This window comes from Anarhichas minor, unplaced genomic scaffold (assembly GCF_050575085.1).
Source record: "Anarhichas minor isolate MPS153535 unplaced genomic scaffold, ASM5057508v1 ptg000014l, whole genome shotgun sequence".
Taxonomy (NCBI): domain Eukaryota; kingdom Metazoa; phylum Chordata; class Actinopteri; order Perciformes; family Anarhichadidae; genus Anarhichas; species Anarhichas minor.
This window is the reverse complement of record NW_027466460.1, coordinates 6,314,195-6,335,501: the sequence shown is the minus strand read 5'-3', so window position 1 is coordinate 6,335,501 and position 21,307 is coordinate 6,314,195. Positions and strand designations below refer to the sequence as shown.

General features: G+C 42.6%; 1 protein-coding gene across 2 annotated transcripts in view; it reads right to left on the bottom strand.

The window, feature by feature from the left end:
• Window positions 1-21,076, bottom strand: part of ndst3 (N-deacetylase/N-sulfotransferase (heparan glucosaminyl) 3) — a 38,735-nt gene extending 17,659 nt beyond the window's left edge. For both annotated transcript variants that reach the window (XM_076091240.1, XM_076091239.1), the window contains exons 1-6: window positions 20,655-21,076; window positions 17,563-18,850; window positions 9,527-9,614; window positions 7,902-8,056; window positions 6,408-6,593; window positions 1,280-1,408 (exon numbers count right to left, since the gene is read on the bottom strand). In XM_076091240.1, the coding sequence (XP_075947355.1) occupies window positions 1,280-1,408; window positions 6,408-6,593; window positions 7,902-8,056; window positions 9,527-9,614; window positions 17,563-18,555 (1,551 nt within the window). In that variant the 5' untranslated portion in view covers window positions 18,556-18,850; window positions 20,655-21,076. The remainder of the gene's footprint in view (window positions 1-1,279; window positions 1,409-6,407; window positions 6,594-7,901; window positions 8,057-9,526; window positions 9,615-17,562; window positions 18,851-20,654) is intronic.
• Between the last annotated feature and the right edge of the window lie 231 nt (window positions 21,077-21,307).

The following is a 21,307-nucleotide window of genomic DNA, read 5'->3' as shown; positions in this document are numbered from 1 at the left end:
TGGTCATGAAAAGACTTGTATAGGCACAGGTGACTAATCATTGGCTGCACTTTCCCTTCTTATGTTCATACAAATCCCTTGAATAGAAAAAGGTGAATTACGCTACCTCTAGTTTTTTACCCGAAGCAAACCATCTAGTTCTTTGTCTCATTTTTTCAAAAATGATGGACCCTTCTGCAGGAAATGTAAAACACTTCCCTTTATTCTTACCAAAGGCCTTTCTTTCCTAAAAAGTGCTACCTGATACAGAGAAGTTTAGAGCAGCAAAATAAAGCAATTATGAGAGTTTTTGTTTTAATGTATACATCCTGATAACAAGCTTATACCGTATATTTGTCATGTATCATTATCATTTTAAGACAATGAAAACTGAGGACGGAACAGGGATGCACTGACTTGCAGAGACACAGAGGACAGACAGCACGAACGACAATAAACATCCAAATGAATAAAACAGTAAAGATTGGCAGACACAAAGTAGAAGAAGAAGAAGAGGAGGAGAAGAAGAAGAAGGTGAATGGGAAGAAAGAACTAGATTGGGTTGTTGTGCGTAGCTGCACTTGACTCTGTGATGTTCGCGGAGTTCTGACAGCTCCTCTAGTTCAGCAATCCCCCACCTGACACTTCAATACAGCCTGCTGGTCTCTCTCAGTGTATGTTTGAGCATGTGCATGGTATGAGTCAAAGGAAGTTGTTTGGAGATAATTCCTGGGAATTTCTCTGCCTACAGTTAACTGTGTGCGTGCACGTGCTTACAAGCACGTGTGCGAACATCTTGGATGCCACCAAAACCTAATTTTTTTACTTAATTCAAAACAAAATGACATGAGCTGACATACACAGCGGGGGTAAGTAAGAGGGGTAGGATGTGTGTGTGTGTGTGTGTGTGTGTGTGTGTGTGTGTGTGCTTGTGTGTGTCTGTGTCTGTCTGTGTCTGTGTGACAGCAACTCCCCCTGTGGTGTGACCTAATTTAAAGTGGGGAGATGAACACAGCTCCACAGTAAGAAGCAGCCCCTGACAGGAAAAGAGAGAGAGAGAGAGAGAGACACACACACACACACACACACACTATACAGACGCACACAAGGCAAAAATGAAAAAGAATGAGCCAGACAGAGGAAGTTACCTTTACAGAGTGAGCGGAAAACCCAGCTGGGCCTCTTTAAGGTGCAAAAATCAAAACAGAAAGTAACAGGCCTCGCTGCTTCTCACTCTGTATATCCGTTTGCATGTGCAAGAGTGTGTGTGTTTAAATGTGTGTATGGTTTTGTGACTCACTGGGTTGAGAAGCACAGTGAGAAACAGCTCTCCTCCACGGATGCTTTTGTCCAGTTCTTTAGGTCCACCAGGGTATTCCTTATAGTAGATGGTGTGAGTAAACAAGCCACACGTCTGGCGGGGCAGCACCTACGCATACACATAAAAGGAGGAGTTTTGAATAGCTTTCATTTCATTTCTGCAAATGAACAAATAGTTTATGAGAACAGTCAACCAAGACAAGTACGATCAGTAGGAAGTCATGTATATGGCAAAAAGTAATAAAGCAAGGAAACGCAGTCTCTCTGTGTGTCTTTTGCATATTGAGAGAACCGTTCATTCTCTCTACTTTACTCTTGGCGGGTTTTCTTGATGTGCAGTGTTGAATTTAGAGCAAACCTGACATGTGACACAATCAATATTAAGAAACTTTGAAAAAGCAAGCGAACAGCGTTTTGTGCAGCAGTTGGTGCAGGGCATCAGGGCTCTGTGGACTGAGTCGAGCATGTCGTCCACAGCAGGCCTTTATACAGGCGGAGATTCTGCTGTGTTATGCTGGTAGCGGCTGTTGTAGCCTTGAGCCTTAACTCCACACACACACATTTTCATTTTCAAGCTTGTAGTAGAAGAGCTCACATTTATCAGGTTTGACTTAGGTCCCCCTGGAGCCACAAATGGCTTTCTACTATTTTTTTTCGCATATGCAGTCCCCAAGATCTGTAAACACACTTTAATGTTCCCCTTTAAGTCGCATATGAAACTACTGTAATACAATGATTTGTGATTAAACAGCCAGCTCTGTTTGAGGTCTTTGAGAGTGCTCACACACCTATTTCAAGGCCAAAGTACAAACAAACTAGGTACCAACATGACTTAAAATAACACAAATAATTCAGCTAGCAGCATAAAATATGACAGATGTAAGGGTGAAATGTACAGCTATAGAGCCAAGGTTGTCCACACGAGAAATATGAGAGCAGACAGCAGAGCATGTCAGGGATATTCTGATGTGTTGTGTCATCCAACATATGGTAATGCTACCTGTTAAGAAGAACTAGTGCTAATTCCACAGATGGTTCAAGTCACATCACAACTCTTGCAGTGTAAGAGACACTTTTTTCACAGCTGATAAAATAAAAAGCACAGGTGTAATTAATAACATAAAAGACGTCTCTGCTCCATTTAGGTTTGAGTTGCAGGACTCTGGTATTGTGCATGCTGGTTCACAGTTACAGCTTACTGGGATACTTAAATAAAATAGAACCATCATTAAATGTTACTAGCTCCACCTGTGCCTTTCCTGTAATGACAAGTTAACATGTTTGCTGTGAAAAAGATCTATGAGAGTCAAATTAGGGTTGTCCAAGGACACACCATTGACTGCTGTGCATGGAGCTATGAGTCCCAAAGAGAGGTCCAGCTGAGATTACTTCCCTACAGTAGTAGAGACCCTTCATTTTCATGCAGGTGTATGAAATGCACGGGTGAAGTTAAGTCTTCCCGGGGCACCGTTCCTCACCCACACCTGTTTGGTATTTTGGGGACTCGTTGTTGTGGAAGGAGAAGATAATGGATTACTTTTAATCCCACCTCGAGCAGGTGCCCCGTGCATCCTTGATCACGAAACCCAGCCACGACGTGTGTGAGTTACATGCCTTGATCGATGAAAGCAGCGTCCCACATGTCAACTTCTCAGATTCTCACTTGTAAATCTAACAATGTTGTGGTTGGACAAGGTTTTAAGAGTGACAACAACAGTTGATTTCACAGCAATGACATGTTGAAATTACAGGTTTTTGGCTTCATATTTTAATATCTGAATCATCAAGTCTTTACAGTTTACTCCAACTGTAATACTTATATGTGTCCAAGATGAGACAAAGTATCCACTGAGAGTTAGTGAGTAAAAAAGTATTTTGGCTGATTTAAAATATATATATTTAGATTAATCTATGCTACAATAAAGCAAAATAATGTTCCCGACACGAGCATAAAAAGACTAAAAGAGTGCGGGATCTAGTGTTTAACAGCGGATTAATTAATCTCCTTTTCATTAGGTCATTAAATGACTAAAAAAAAGAGAAGAGAAGAAGGTCTTTATTGTGAACTCCTTGTGGAGCACTTCTCTGTGTGAAATAGAGAGTAAAGGCTGGAAGCGCAGATATTGGTTTATCTATAAAACACTGCAGTCGTTCACACTTACACACACACACACACACACACGAAAGAGACAGAGAGAGAGAGAGTGAGAGAGTGAGAAGCCACCAGAGCCACAGACACTCAGCACTATTTCACCAAACCAATTATCCACAGAGCTATAGCTCAAACTGATATAGTATATTTTAAAAATAAATACGTACACACACACACACACACACAGCACAATCCCATATTTCAGTCTGATTTGTTCGGATACTGTGGGTCCACTGGGTGGCTCTCAATCTGCTGACAGAGACACACAAACACCAATTGTACAGCCTTAAGACAACTTCCTGTCCTCCTCGGAGCAAACAAAGATGGAGCAAGGGGCAGAGGGGAAGGTTGTGAGTGATGTGCCAGAGTAACTTTATGAGGTTAGGTCCGGAGTCTAGATGAATTATCACAATCTAACAGCTAACCAGCCAATTTATGGCGAAATTATTTTACGTTTAAATTCTGCATGCATGTGCACGTATGCACACACAAACCATCACAAAAAATGCTCTGCAGCCATGAGCTAACTGTCAAATCCATCATCTTTTTCCAAGCCTCCCTTATTTAGTCAGTGCAGCATACAATGTCTTGAAGCAAGAGATGGGCCTCTTCACTATTTCCTACGCTGCTTCCCTTGCTCCTAGTTCTAAATATATTCAACAATTGCTATTAATTCATTCAAGTTTTTTCAGAGCACTTTTCGGTCATGTTGGCTTAAAAGTTGAGTTTCGAAGAAAATAAATTCCGGTCTCAAGGTCCATTTAGTAGCTGTTCAGGAACATTCGCTCATATCCCATGAGCTTCATCTGCTCCTGATGAGGATGAAGGTCCAGCTGTGCTTTCTAGAGGTCATTTCATCATAACACTTTCCTCAGAGAGTAATTGACGTCTGACTGGACTGAACAGAGTTACATGTGGTCTCTTTGCCAAACATCTATAGCTTGCACCAGAGCAGGGCAAAGCTGAGAGACCAGGAAAGCTGAGCTGATGGAAGCTCACTCTATACGTGATCACCGGCGTTCAACAATGGATCTGATTTGCATGTGTCCTTATTCTCCTACCAATGTGATTTTGGTGCATTGGCAACATTTCCAACTCCAATTTCCAAGTTTATTCCAGCCAATAAAAACTATTATCTGATGTTTTACTTGAAAGACAAAAAGAACAAAAGTGTCAAAAACAATGTTCGGAGAACAGCTGCATCCCTCATTGGGGTTGATGGTAAGCTTGAGAGAATGTTTTGGGGGGCATTTAATTGTATTTCAGCCTACTTCCTCTTCAGCTTTTCTTCAAAAAAACTTTTCTTGTATAAAACTAAAAGGAGATTTTCTCTTTTCTGCCAATTTGCTTGTCCTGTTTTCTGTGCGATGTATCATGTTGAATATGTAGTTTTGTTCGATGGCTTATTATCTAATTCAGTGACTCACTGATGCTTCTCAATACCTTACTATTGGTAATGTATAATAACACATTACAGTCTGTCAAAGTGTCAGCTTGCTATTGTATTGAAAGGATGTAGGATTAAGTGGCTGTCTTTTACGACTCTGTGACAAGATGTCAAGAAATAAAAGCAGACGTCTAGGACTGATTAGGAAATTGACATAGCTGTCGGTTCAAATTGTCTGCTCAAGACCCAAATACAGCAGAACAACATGGACTGGTAATTTTAGTGTCAGATGTGATTGGCTCTTTTGTCAATAAGAGAGCAGTTATGCACACTGAAAAAGAGCCTGACTGACAAGTGAATGAAGAGGAGGAGGGGAGGAGGAGGAGGAGGAGGAGGGGGGGAGACAGAGAGAGGGACGAGGACAATTTGCTTAGGTGGAATGGGCGACGGGAGCTTTATTCTATTGCTGTCTCAAACAGTGACTGATAAATTATTTATTGGAGCATGAAATGCTCACATTATTAGATCCTTATTCCTAGATATACACCCTGCACATACACAAATATAGAAATGCACAGACTTACACACACACACAAAAAAGCCAACATCTTTAGCCACCTTGTGACGGCAATAAAATTGAATCAACCCAGCAATGTGGTGAGACGAGGTCAAAGAATACATATCACACAAACAAACACAGACAAACACACCAGGGTTACACACCACGCAGAGCATCATTGATTTTCCGTTTAAGACCGCAAAAAACAATCAGCACACAATTTGCTATTCAGCAAACACTTACTTGAACAAAGAGACAGTAGATAAAAAACTGTTTTTCAAAGTAAGATAAAATAATCTAAAGAGACAATGATTCTGCTCTTAAGCTTTGATTTAGAGACCCATGGTTTTGATTTCATTTATTTGATTTAAGAAAGTAGTTTTCCGGCAAGCAAGGACACAACATACCACACTTTGAGTGTTGGTATGATTGATGACCTCTGTATGACCAAATGTGTTGTGTTAAGAGTCGCGCATATAGGATTTCTTCAAATATTGTGATATTCATCGTGTTTATCTGACTAACCTGACTCACCTTTTTTTGTCAGATAACACAAACACATCTAAGCTTTGTCTGCCAGGCCAACATATTTTAGAAAATGTGTCGACACACTGCACCAGCACTGACTTGTATCAAAGGATACCCACGAAAACCAACTGTGGAAACGCTAGCTAAACTGTTACTATCTCTAGCCCTTCAGAAGAAAAAACAAGATGGGAAAAATCAAAACAACATAATAGTAAAGAAACATATTCAATAATAATAGAGGTGTTTGCTGTAGAATGTATTTTTAAATGAAAGCTTTAGCCACTCAGCTAAACAAAGAAAATAGATCTTCAATAATGAATGCCCAGTTTTGAAGGTGTAAATCAATTTTTCTGCTTGTGCAGAAGCGCGTCAACTGATCAAAGTGCAGTTATGGATGTGCATGAGCACATTTGGACGGGTGTGTGCTTGCGGCGACTCTTTGTCTTTTTACAGACATGTGATTCGCAATGTTGTCTCCTCACCATGATGCTGTCGTGGATGAAGCCCTTGCGGTAGCGCGCTGGTTTAAGGTGGGGGTACTCTTCAGTGCTGGTCACCTGGATGTTCCACACATGTCTCCAAGCCTTGTACAGCTGCAGGTGAACCGGGTAGACACCCGAGTGGTGAGGGGCCACGGCGTAGCCCATGTCCACTGGGATGCTGTGCTCCTGGAAATGGAGAACATGCATACGCAGAGTCAGACAGGTATGTGAGGGTTATATACATAAACAGAAGTTATAGCGCATTTACAACTCTGACAAAGGACATGGTGGGACATAAGCACACAGAGCCCAGCAGGCTGACCTTGTAGAAGAAGCGCATGGTTTGTGTTGTGTTTGTTACGACGCTGGCCTTCAGGTTGAAAATAGTTTGTGTGAGCATGTGTATGTGTGGGAGAGTGAGGGTGGATGGTTGCTTGGTGCATCTTGCAGACGGATGGTGTTGTCCTTCGCTCTGACACACACCTACACACACTGTCAAAGCTAAGCATCAGCGGTCAGAGGATGAGGGAGTGGAGTATGTGTGTGTGTGTGTGTGTACAATAGAGGTGAGGGATCACACTTTATGATCATATTCACCTTCAACAACATGAACCAGCCCCCCTCACTGTACTGCGCACCAGCACCAGCAGGGTCATACAAATCATTTCAACTCACTCACACACATACTAACGTAGCACAGCAAAACAAGGCAGCGCAGGGCAACAAAAGCGCTCGACCTTTATGGACGTCGGATGAAACCGGGCTCAGGTGTGCCCATCGAAATAAGTGCATCACTTCCCAACAGGAAAATGACATTCATTTGTTTTTTGTTTTACTGTAGAAAATGAGTTCATGATGGTTATGGCTTATGCTGACAGAAAAACAACACATTTCCCAACCCAGCCTCTTAGAAATATGTTCATGAGCAAATACATTCTGCAGGAAGTGTAATTCTACCCTGAGTATGTTTAATCAACATAACAAAGATGTATATTGTACTCTGCAAAACACTCACTGTCAGTATTGTAATGTGCTACATTATTGGCTTGTAGAAACAAAAACACATTTTAAAGCTACACCTGTAATACACAGAACATATAATCTGGTTCACAGTGTCTATGCCCTGTGGTATAGGAATGTCGCCGGGGATGGAAAAAAAACCTAACAAATGAATGTAAACAAGGCAGCAATTATTTTGGTTTCCTGTAAATAGTGTAGTGTATGTAACAAAAAGTGTATTCTTTGTGTTAGAACAGTTACAGCGCTTTGACCTGCAAACATCATTTCTGCAATCTGCTGTGGCAAAAACACAACAATTACTACCGGCAAAAAGACGTCCTTGAAGAAAATGCAATCATGGGAAGCGAGCATGATTAAAAGGACACACAAGAAGAACAACGCAACAACGAAATAAACAGCTGCAATAACTGTGTGTACGTGCATGTGTACGTGCATGTGTGCGTGCGTGTGCATGAGTGCGTGCATCCATCTCACCAGAGCGAACTCCTTGTTGAGGACCATCTGCTCCAGCAGTGAGGACTCGTTGTGGAAGAGGTGAGGCTGCATGTGGCTCCACATGTGGGGGAACCACCAGAACTCATCCACATACTTCAATAGTAAATCATCTCCTTCGTCCTCCTCCACCGTGCCTGCACACACAAACACACACACAAGGACAAAAGGACAATAATAGAATGTATAAATGCATGTTTCATTAAAGATAGTTGCTATATACAAATTGTCGCTGAGTTGTTTTAAGGTTGTGTTGCTAAATAAGGTGGTGGTCTGATACTATGGTGATAAAAAAATCATGCCATGGCAATAATAGACGCTATAGCAATATGTTCTATTTGGCATCAGATTTGTTCTAATTAAAATTATGTTTATAATTATGTTCCCACCTCTATTTTTCGTTTCGTTACTCCTTTGTTCTCTTGCTGCAGATTTAGACACTTAACTAGAAAATCAATCAAATCTGTCCTTGGAAACAAAACGGAGCTGAGAATGCACAGCAGTATGTCAGCACATCACATATATGATATGATATGAAACCTTTTAAAGATTAATAGGATAACATAGCACTTATACGCACTACAAGCTCTGGCAACCGTGTGGGATTGATTACTCCATCTGTACTGCAAGTTCATCCGTTATTTAGTACATTTTATTTGGTAGTTCATCTACTGATGACTTTAGGTGTAACAGTCTTTATGGAGTTTACTGAAACTTTTACTGTAAATAGAAACATCAGATTTACTGAGAACACGGAACTAAATTAAATCATTTCTGCCTTTGCTTTCATCTTAACAAAACAATTATTTTACGCCAATACACAACCTTACGAATAAAGTCTTTCTTATTTATCTAATATCAAGGTTTGCAGATGCATTCCTATAGTGTAGTATACATCTAGATGTACAACAGAAATCAACATAAAAAGCTGGTTCTGTGAAAAATGTTGTATATTTTATCAACATTTTGTACGGCATGGTATAACTTGTCATGGTTCAAATAAATGCGGCAATGATTTTCACTTTCTGTTAGAACAATCGTAACTGCAACTTATAGAACCAGACTAACACTGAGCATCTACATGATGTGTCATGATGTAATAGATCATGTTGTATCATGTTAATTGATTGGAATGACCATTGTGTGTTCAGTTCATGGATTGTGCTTAGTGCCATCAAATAAAAACCTGATACTTCATCAATAAACCAAACATGGTAAGCCCCACAATATCTGATCATGACCTTTGAAATAAAAAAGATATTTTACAGTAGTGTCAAAAGTCAAAAAAGGGAAATAAAGTGAAATTAAAAACGAAAACAGCTTTTTACATAAAACTACTGTGTGTGCTCTTCTTAGTTTGAGACGTATGGATAGCTCTTAACTAAGGCAAACAATTGAACCACTCATTTTGACAAGTAAAATATAGAGCGTCCACATAAAACCCCACTCAAATTAATCAAGTAATCTACGAATCATTGACGCAAAACATCAGCCTATAAAAAACAGCTTTGTGTAAAGACATTTTATAGTCATTATATTTCGATTTGTTAAAACTAGTAAGCCTGGCACTGGTGTGTTTGTTTATAAAGCATACAAACAGAACTCACCTGTGTGGTAGAACTTCCCTGAGAAGCCCAGGTTGAAGGTGAAGTTGGAGATTTGAGAACGCAGCTGTTTCTGAGTATCAAGCAGAGCCTGTAGACAGACAGACAGAGATACACAGATAGAGAAATAGATAGATACATTCAATTGATATTAATGACAGAATCACATTTAACCCCACAGACTCCAGTAGTTCAGGTTCAGGTGGCAGTCACTAACATACAGTGTGTTTTTTTGTGTTCGGTTTTCTATGTGTACTTAGTGGTCCAGTGGCCGTGCCTGTCCTTAAAGTTACCTAAGTCCCTGGTTTCAATACTTGAATCAGGAATTTCTCCACTTATTTAATGACTTCATTAGTTTACTGGCCTTTAAACAAAGACTCTGTAATGAGTGTTAACTAAAGAGAGTTGCACATTCACACAGTCACACACACCGACAGTAATGCGAGTTAATGAAGGTCAGTGCATTAGTAGCCTCTGGAGGGTGGACTAATAACCCGCGCACACACTCCTCCCCTCACATCATTCTCTCCATCCATCCCTAACACTACCAAGTGGAATCATGCCACCCCCTTCTCTCTCTCTCACACTCCTCTGCTGCTGCCTCTTTTTCTGATTCTCCCTCTATTCTTCCATCTCTCCGCTTCTGAGAACATGCAGTCACCTCTGCCCCCCCCTTCCCCATTTGTCTTCCACCCCACTCCACCCACCCTTCTCTGAACCTCCATCTCTCTCTCTCGCTTGCTCCGTGAAAATGTCACATTCTCAGGAGACGGGGCTGTTCTAATTTGAAAGGAAGGCTGGAGCGGCATGGAGGAAAGATCGCTCTCTCTCCCTTTCTATAACGCTCTCCCCTCCCCTTGCTCTTTCCCTTGCACTCTCCCACCCCGTCTTCTTGCTATCGTTGCACTTCTCCCTTCCACAAATGTTTTGTTTATTTATGAAACTCCTATAATTCCCTGTATATTTCAGTCTGCTGGGTATTTCTGTTGGGCTGTGCGCCACATCTCTATTACCAATCTTTGTCACGCTGCTTTTAATCGATCCCCAGAAACACTGCCTGATTTAAGAGACCTGAGCAGCTGATGTCAGAGCAAGGAATTGGTTCCAGGCAGTCTCTCTGTGTCTCTTTTCAGCCACTCTTCTCCTCGGTGTGTGAGTGTGTGTACGTCCCAAACTAACAAATATACAAACACATGCACACAGTGTCTTCATTAGCTCTAATCTAATGGTGTTGAAGAAGGCCGCATGCTGACAGATGTGCACTGCTCCCTAATCTGATCCCCTGTCTCCTCTGTTGTGACATCCTCTACATCTTATCCACACACACACACACACACACACGCACACACACAAAGACATAAGACTTCAGCTACAAATTAAGTTTGTAGGTGAATGCTTTGCATTGTAACTCAATATACACTCCCCGATGCACTTGGTCGAAATGCATTATTAACATATGCTGGTATCTGTGAGAGTCAGCGTAGGTGTGTGTCCAAGTGTGTCCAAGTGTGCAGCGTATTAGTTTTAACACCTCATTTGTATTCTCAGTATTCAGTCGCGTAAATGACCAATTTTTGTGATCTGTCAGTGAAGACTCGGAGCCACAAATAACCCTACAGATGCTTTGGCATGATTTTAACCCTTGTGCTGTGACGGTGAACATTTTGTTACCTTCATTTCTTTCTTGGAAAAGTTATGTTTTAATTGCGCAGTAATGCCATTGTGAGCAAAGAAACATTTCTAAAGCTTGTTTTGCAAATCCAGCAAACTTTAAAAAAGGGGTAATGTGAACTTTGACAGTTCTGGCATCAAGGAAGTTGTTGTTCAGCCGCCAATTCTCAAAACACTCTCTGTTATCAACCGCAACGCTGATTATGAAACTTTCACAGGCAACAAATTGCTCACAGTGAAGGATCAGCCTTTACAATCAAGTTTCAGGTCCCAACAGAGAAGATTGCAAAGATGTGTAATGCAGTGCGCTACATTTAATAAATACACTTTACAGATTACTGATTCCATTGAAGTGTAAGGTAATATTGTTTAAATATGGGAACAATGACACACATTTCCTCTTGCTATACATTCATAGTGTTGCACTCCAGTGTTTGTGTGAAAAGTGAAAAAAAAAAACAGTTTTGTAAAGAATAACAAAAAGAAGAGCAAAGAGAGAACTTCCACACATCTGGCCAATCACTGTGTGAAGTATGAATTGTCAGAAAGATGTCGGGGGAGGTGGGTTCTCGAAGCTTTTTAACCATCTCACGAGCATCTCTGTAGTAAGTATACTGGCTGCTTAAAGGCCTTTGTGATTTGAATAACATTTCATTTTGTCAACTCAGTGTATGTGTGTCCTATCCAGAGGTTCTCCAGACACCAGGGATAAAGTGCACATTATTGCCAAAATATTCATATCAGGATACCATAACCACAACAATGGTAATGCAATGGTTTGTTAACACCGGAGTCAACAAAAAAAGAAAAACTGGGCAAATTGTGGTAGTTTACTGCCCTTAAACTAAAGACCGGGATGTTGTTCTCAGAAACCCTACTTTCAAGAATTGAGAGCAATGGTAGCACTGCTATTGATCATCATGGTGAGGCAGAACTGCTGGTACAAATTATGCCCAGCAATAAAGAGGAGTGCACTTCTTGGACAGAGTCACTCGCACTGAGCATATGACAAAACCCTACCTCTGGCTCTGAGGGACAATGAAGTCCCCTCCTGCTGTTTTTCTGAGGGTAACGGCAGCAGATCCGGGAGAATGGAGGGATTTGAGCAATATGGAGCCAATCTGTCCAGTGGATGCTGAGCTCAAAGCTGGACATGGTTTTAAAATGGGCCATAAGAGATACTTTATCAGAGAGAAGGGGGGATTTAGATTAGCAGGAGGTGGGACTAGTAGCATGTGAGAGATCTTGACAATCCTAGTGATGAAGGTAAACACACAAATGGATTAGCGGTTAGCGATAGCCCTCATTTCTGTGCCCAATCCCACAGCTGCCTAGCACTGCTAGTGTCAGAAGTAATGCCAGTTTGTTTCTGCGTGTGTGAGAGCGACAGTGGGTGTGTGTGTGTGTGTTTCTGTGTTCTTGAATGTGTGTGTGTGGTAAGCACTAGAAGAGGTGCCAGCTAGATGTTGGGGTTCAAACAGATGGGAGACAGGCATCTGGACAGCTGGCATTCACTGCCTTTCACAAACCCTTTACACCAACCACCTCCCCACCATATCCCCATTCTGTCATTCTCGCCTTTGCACCATTTCTTCTCTTTTCTTTTCACAACCTTAAGCCTGGCTGGGAGATCTAAAAGAACAAAAGTAATTATAAGTGTTTGTGAGGGGGATTTTATGCGCAAACGGATTTGAAGGCGTGATGAGAGGAACAATAAAAAAAATGAAGGGGTTTCATTTTTCTGCAAAAGAAGGTCAAAGTTCTTGATTCATCTACATGAGTGCAGTGTTTGTGTGTGTATCTGTGCATGTAATGTGAACACCAGACCAGCACATTTAACTGGGTCAGGCATCTCTATTTGATGAGCAGGGAGAGTACTTTACCAGTTAATGCCAGTCTCTCTTTTGCTTACTCTTCCCCTCTCTGTCTCACTTTCAGTCTCGCTTGTCAGATTTAAGTCAGTGTAGCTTTTTGTATTTGAGAATTTTACAAAATCATCTACTGCCTTGCATTTACAGATCTAAGGTACTTGTGATTGCTTTGGCATCGCTTTATTTACACTAAATTCTACTCGGCAGAAGCTCAAGGATTTTGAGTTTCAGTGATTGCTGTGACCGCAAAACCTGCCTCATTTTGAGGAAGAAAATACGTGGCAAACTGCCACATTCTGACAGTTAATTTGACTAAAATCAAGAGCACTGACAAATTTCACAAAACAAAAAAAAGTTATTAAGATGCTTCATCACAAATGAGCCCTTTTGCTCTTTCTAGTGTAACGAAAATGTGTCCTTCCCCTGCAGGGCTGACTGTGATCAGATTAATTTTACTAGTTCAGATCAGGGGGGGGGGGGGGGGGGTGAAAGCAGATGTCAGGACGCATCGTGCTGGAAACAATATTCTGTTCCTTTCTGCCATCGAATATGTCATCTCATTTTCTCACTTTCCCACCTGCAACTTTGTCACTTGAAAAGCCATTAAGACCACCTAAGATTCCCTCTCAAGGGTGCCAATTTTTGTCAAGTATTAAATAAATGACATAATATATATATATTTGTATGCCTAATGTAACAAAAGACCAAAAGCATCTCCCTTTCTCGCATTTCTTTGTCTGCTTCCAGTCGTTTACATATCTTCTCCAGTGTTTGCCTTTTATTCATCACTTGGCAAAGTAATGGTCGGATATGGAATGAGCTCAGTTCCATTGAATCAATGGCATCATACTTAATTAGCCTAAAGATTAACTCTAAGTAGGACTGCACAATAAATTACAGACTCTTATGCCAAAAACCTTCCTTGACGTCTGAATATTGCCCATTTTGTGAAATTCCTTTTTTTGTTTTCTTTTCTTTTCAATTTGATGCCAGATTTTATTGCCTGACCAAAGTGATCATGTCAACATGAAAAAACACTTTAGCCTTTACACTCTTCATTTCAAATGTCCCAAACTCAGTGCAATGCAATAATATGTAAAATAACAACCTCCTAGAAATTATTTGACTTGCAAAATAAAACAAATGAATGAAAGTGGAGCACATGACATGATAACAATCCATCCAACATAAAACCACACAAACATGAGGATGATTTGCAAATGCTACACAGAATGGTTCCAAGTATGAGGCAACTGTGCATATCACTGAGCGACTACCTTCCTTTAGATACATAAAGGCTGTATAATGAATGCTAAATATATTCAGTTCAAGTAAATGTAGCCTAAAAGAGTGCGTGTCTTGGCTTCATGTACAGTATTGTTCACATGTGGGTGTCCCCCTCAACTGATGACACCACTACAGAACACACTTTGTGGAGGGAAAGAGTGCCAACGAGTTTGAGAGGGAGGCTTAGGGAGGAATACAAATAGGCCGGAGATGGTGATCAATGACTCGGGTAAAGGAGGGGGGGAGGAAGGTGAGTGGAGGAGGAGGAGGAGGAAGGGGAGAAAGGACGAGGTGATAAAGAGGGATCTGAAGATGAGAACCGGACACCTCCCTAACAACCACTCCGAGGCAGAGAAGAGGGGAAAACCTGCAGACATGAATTTAAAAAAACAAAAGCACCGGCACGCGCAAATCATTGATGGGAGTTTTTGACTGGCATCATCCCTCATTTTGAGAAATGTCATCCGTGAGGTGCCTGACTGTGAATCATTCTAAAAAAGGGAATACAGCTGTGTGTGTGTGTGTGTGAGTGTGTGAGTGTGTGAGTGTGCGTGTGCGCGCAGATAGGAGGGGGTGTAGGTATTGTTTGTCACCAGATGAACTCGTGGGGTGAGACTAATGAAGAGTGCAGAGAGAAGGAGGGAGGCATTTTAATTGGCCTCTCTCTCTCTGTCTCTCTGTCTCACTCCAGGAGAGACAGGAGATTGAATGTTGGCTTTACAGAGGTAAGAGGGGATTTGTAACATTGGCACTGCAAACGCTTTGTCCTGCTAATTGGTCAATAACACATCCTGTTACATACTTGTGTGTTAGACATAAGTTATTTTCGAAGCACCAGGAACGAGAGAGGATTTACATCTTCACATAATTTGTGTGCCATTCCTAATGATTCACCGCGATACGTTTGTGCTGTGGTGTCTTGTAACGGATGTTTGCTTATTATAAAATCTATTTTTTTGCAGTGTTAGAATAGAAAGAATGGTATTAGATGTCATCACAGCAGAGGTATCTTGCTTAAATGTAGATTTTTGGAATAAACCTGTTTTTGTAATTTGTCATCATGGCCATCAGTCAGTTTGTTCTGACCCAAATTTAACCTAAGACCGATTTTACACAACCTCAACTTAACTTGGTGCAAGCGTCTTGCTTTCATGATTAAATAATTCCCCGGATTCCACATGCATTAATCATTGTTATTAAAATGAAGAACCCTCTTTTCAGCTGTCACCTTCACCCAACGCTCGATGTGTATTTGACGCTTGCTCATCTATTACGAGTCATCCTTTCAACAGCTCTTCAATGGCACTCTGCTGGAGGGGAAAGAGTTCCATTGAAGGGTCAATCTGAAAACTATCCATGGATTTACTAATCAAACAACCCCTGCCTCACGACAAAGATAAAAGACATTTAGACAACAGTGAGATAAATTAGTTGATGCACATAATTGTGGACCTACAAGATTTACACACTTGTCACTGTACATAAGCCTTGTTCAAACAGTAATCTGACAACTCTACCTGGGGGCTGCTACAAATCACTATATTCCTGCTCCCCTCCTCTGCTTCCCAATTTCCCCTCAGTATTTTGTTTCTCTGAAATTAGCTGCAAGCTCTTCCCCGAGGTGCCATACTCCACCCTCCCCTCCCCCCCCCCCCCTCCCTCCCGCCAGTCTTTCTAGCTGTGATTGCAAAGAGAAGAGAAAGGAGAAATGTGGAAGGAGTGTGTGTGTTTCAAATGACATCACGTCTTCGTCTTTTTTTCTCTGCCCCTCTCTCTCTCTCTCCCTCCCTCTACCTCTCCCTCTCTATCTCCACCTCCCTCTCCCTGTCCTTCTGTTAAGGCACTGGTTCATCCTCATGTATATTTATGCTACAAAGCTGAAGAGTCAGGCAGACTTAAAATGAAAACTCCAACTAGAGAGCACTTGTGTGCTCATTTTGTGAATGCGTATGTGATCTCTGTGTGTGTGTGTGTGTGAATATGCGTTCCTTTATCCTTTTTGGATTCAAGAGTCTTTTTTATATTCAAAGGTGGAATTCCTCTCCACTTCACCACACACTGCCCCCCTGTTTTCTCAGCCTCCCCATTCCTCTCATCTTCTCCCCAAGTTTCAGCCACGGACAGGTGTCAACCATTGACGGGGAGTGACATTCTAATCTAAAGTAGTGATTCAGAAAACACTCGAACACGCACACACACACACACACACACACACACACACACACACACACACACACAGTTCCCTACCATGTATATTGGGCGGACAGGATTAGCTCATGCACATCAGCGCAGAGCAGCATAAATCTCACCTGTCTTAAAGTCCCACACGCACACAGACTCCCACACATTAAAAAACCCACCAAACACAATTAGTTTCTCTTGAATGGCCCAGAGTGAGGACACAGTGGGAGAACACGACCACCGATTTCAAACAAAGTTATTTTTGCAGAACTGTTTTATCCACTTCTGTTTGTTTGCGCCAGTAAACCTGAAGTTTGTTTTGCCCCTATTTTGAAATATATTATATTTTTAAATTCCTACAGAAATTACGGTCTGAATGAATTTGAACGTATGCTAATTTAATTATTTGAGGAGGTCTGAGTATATGTATATGTCTATGCATTGTGTGTGTGTGCGTGTGTGTTTGCTCATGCAAGCGTGTGTGTTGAAACAATAGGTGTCTTGAGAGGCGGGCTGCATGGCTGACTCTCCTTTAGTTTCCCTAAGAGGAGGAACGTGGGAAAAGAGGAATAAGTGCCATTCATCTTTTCACAGGCTCATTCACTACCTCGCTTTCTCTCTTTCACTTCACGTCTTTGTTCCCTTAAATGGCCTCTTTACTTCTGGCTAAACCTCCATTTGAGATAAATAGCCTCTCGCTGTACCCCAACACACAACACGCACAGACATTAGACACACACACACAAACGTTTACCTAAATACCCTCCCGGCACACCTGTGCCCAAGCTAAAATCCTCAAAAATACACTCCAGGTAAAATGTTTTGCTGAGGTGTCTGCAGACTTACACAGCAATAAGTGAACATTCCATATTTTCACCACTGCACAGCCATCAATTACTGTTTTTAGAAGTTGATAGAAGCGGAATTGAAAATATAATCCAACATCACTGACCCCACAATAATTAATTCTCTATATTCCACTCTGTCTTGCTCTAATGCACGTTATCACACACCCATCACCCTCAATACCTTCACATCCTTGGCGTTCATACGTGTCCCTTCCTTTCCCACGAAAATGTCGTCTATATCCACCAGTATGTGCCGGTCCAGACCCAAAGTAAGCTTCCTGTCTGTGAGGTAGGAGATGGCATCCACCAGGATGAGTCTGTGGAGCCAGTAGCCTAGTCCCTGGCCAAATAGCACTCTCCTCACTCCATCATAGAGTCCCATGTCCTGCACCACAGTGGCTTGGAGGCCTAAACTAAAGCCAGGCCCTGGATTATCGCCACTACCTGTCCCTGCACCCTCCTTGGCCCGTGCATGCAGCACAGCCTGGTAGGTGGAGTGATTGGAGGAGAAGGAGGTCCAGTCGTCCCCAGGTAAAGCCCCTCGATCTGTGCCGGGCTTGGTCAGGTGGAGGAGAGGTGAACTAGACACCACACAGCAGTCCCAAAGTGCCTGGTTGGTCCGAAGGACCACCGGGAGGCCTCTGAGTTTGAGGAGAGGTGGGGAGTTCTCGGTGGAGCGGTAGAAACCTATGATGCCCACTCTGTACTCAGTGCAGTATTGATGCAACAGCTGTCTGTTCCATGTGTCTGCATGTGCATACTTTAATAGATTTTCATAAATGATGAGTGAATATCGGCCACGACCTTTCTCTGTCAGCGGCGGAAGGTCGCCCTTTCCTGAGGCAATCTCCATTCGAAACTGGAAGTGTGCTGACTCCAATATAGCCACAATGTCCTGACCCAGCTGGGAGTACTGGGACTCCACAAGCACCAGCACAACTGGATCAGTGTGGATATGTGTGTGAGGTGGGTTAGGGGGGTACGGGTATGGAAGTTGATGGTAGGGGGAGAGCGGCTGGGAGCAGGCAGGTTCGGGGGATTGTCCAAGCTGCATGGAAGGGGAGGAGTTTGTAAACAGAAAGTAAGCAGAGAGGAGGAGGGAGAGGAGACAGCAGGAGGCCAGCAGGAGCAGGAGCCTACGCAAGTGGCGACGGAATCGCACGGCCACCGTCATCGCGAAGTGGGGAGGTGTTGTGCGTAGGAGGGGGAGATGTCTTTTTCAGTATGCTGGAGCCTAGAGAGCGCGTGCACGAGTTTGGGGGTTTGAGGAGCCCAAGAGATTGTCTGGGTGTTCGACAAAGGAGCAAAGCCACTCAGGGGTGTGTCATGTCACCATGGCAGGTGGAGAAGGGAGCTGTGCCGGATGCTGGGGAACAAAGGTCTTCATTGAGGAAATGCAGTCGAGGTACTCTCCTTCCAATCCTCACGGAGGAATCACATGCAGAGAAGGAGGGAGTGATGATTAATGCCTGCAGAAAACGGGGACAAGGAGAAAAGAAGAAAGAGTGAATTTGTTGGGCAAGGTCGAATAGTATGCATTAGTTCCCTGTGAACGTGCTCGCGGGTGTGCGTGTACCTAGGTTGTGCAACTCTAGGGAATGTGAGGGCACAGCTGGTAACTACAGAGCTGATTGAACAACAACTTGTATCCTTAGGGCTTATACAACCTCTGGCGCGCACACACAAAGTGACATCACATTTAAAAGCATAAGCATAAGACAAAAGTCAATCCTCACAAATAAACAACAGCTGGTTCTGTGTTAATGTGGTAGTGTGGGGAGGTGGAGGGGAGCTCAACTAATCAGTCCCATAAAGCTCTACAGAAAATTCCTATAATTGCACGAAACTCTGTGCACTTCTGTCCTATTTCTGAACCTAATCATCTGAAATACCACAAAATTAGAGTTGGAATCCTTTCGCTAGGAGCACTAATCCGGGGGGAGCCCATGACAGTACAGAGGAAATGGAGAGCAAGAGAAAAGTGCACGAATAAGAGAGACCGATCAGAGAGGAACAAAATGCAATGAATTATAGAAAGAGACAAAAAAGACCAGGATTAGCATCTTAATGTATGTGCCCGGAGCCAGGGAGAAGAAAAGATCCCACAGCATCTCTTTCTCTCTCTTTTCGCTCTTCGCCTCACTCTCCCCCTCTCTCTGTCTTGTCTACACCGCCTCTTTCTCTCCTTCTGTCTGTTTGAATATCAATAGTCTTCCCTCACGTTCCCCACGCTTCTCTCCTTGTTCCTTGCCTTTAGATAACAAATGCAAAGAGAAGGTCATAGAGGAGGGACAGCTATATTCCTTAAATATGACACCGAAAGACATAAGAACTGTTAGTATTTTCCTTTATAGCCAACACAGCGGAGAAAATAATCATTTTTTTGATAAATAAGTTGTTACTTCAATGACTACACTACTTCCCTTAAATAGCTTCTGTGGCGTTACGAGTTTTACAAGTGTGGAGGAAATTGTCTCCTGGAGTCTACCAAGAAAAAGAGCGTGCACTTACTCTTATTCTTAGGTTAATTGAAACAGGTGTTTTGAGATTTTAAATGAGGAAAAGCATAAAATTTGACTTACAGCTGAGCGTCTCAACTAGAAGTGAGTGCCCATTTAACTTGTTACTGGAGGGATGCATGTGTCTCACTATTAGGACCCACAGGAGGGCGCTGGAATTGGATTAACACATGAGAGTTTGCGTGGAAGTTTTCATCTTGGCATTTTAATAACTAAAATGGTATTCTCAATCATGCAAAATTAATAAAAGCTAAATATAGGCCTACTAGTTGTGTTGGTGCTTTTTGTTAAATGGCTCATGGGGAAAAAAAAAAGTTTGGGACCATTTTAAAATTACAAATTGTAAACCAAATGTATTCAACTTCAAAATGAATAGTGTCTGTTTTGTATTTCAGTGAGTGGTCAGGTCATAATAATAAAAAAATAACTGCAATCATTTTTGAAAGCCATGGGAAAATCATCCAACGATAATTAAATTTGATTAATAACAGTGAATGAAGGGTCGTGGTGTTAAGTATCGTGTACACTAAAAAACGGGAGCAACACACAATCATGGTAATCAATCCAGTCTAATATGCTATTTGTGCGGTTAAATCTGTAACGAAAAAGAAAGCAACCCGTAGCATAAATACCACTGGCTATTGTCAGGCTGAAAGATGAACTCAAACTAACGGCAGATAATTCCAGAGAGTTTACATCCCGCTTTCTGCCGTAGAAGTTTATGTTAAGAAGGAGCACCGACTCGCCCACTTACCTCTGGCCGAGGCTGAGGCGCTGCCGTGCGGAGAAGAAGCGTGAAGGGAGAGCGCCGAGTGTGGTGCTGCTTCGGGTGGATCCGGGGCTCCGGTCTCGGTGGCGAACCACTCCCGTGTGTTTTGGATGCTTAAGCGATGTGCCATCTCTCCCCCCCCCCCCCCCCTCTCTCTCTCTTTCTCTCTCTCTCTCTCTTTCTCACTCACTACCCTCCGCTAGAGCAGCAGATGCGGGAAGCCGGAATGATCGGCTCTCCTCCCCCCTGTCATCATTCTTCTCTTTCTCTCGTCTCCCCCGCTGTCTTCTCCTCTCTCTCCCGCTCTCCTCACTTCACCCTTAATCTCCGCTCTTTCAGGAGGAGATCAGCCAGCGAGTGTAGACGGAGGAGCACCGATATCAGCCAGCCCGTCAACGACTGACTGCCGTGCGTAAATGCTCCGGTTTAAGAGCGCCTACACAAGTAGAGGCGATCGAGGGAGAGAGAGAGAGACAGAGGAGGGCGTGTGTGTGCGTGTGTGTGTGTGTGTGTGTGTGTTGAGGGGGGGGGGGGGGGGGGGGGGGGGGGGGGACTCGGTTTTGATTGACACAAACAGCCGTTTTCTCGGGCATCACCGATCACTGGCCCCGGTAAAAGCTCACGGCCCGTTAGTTGTT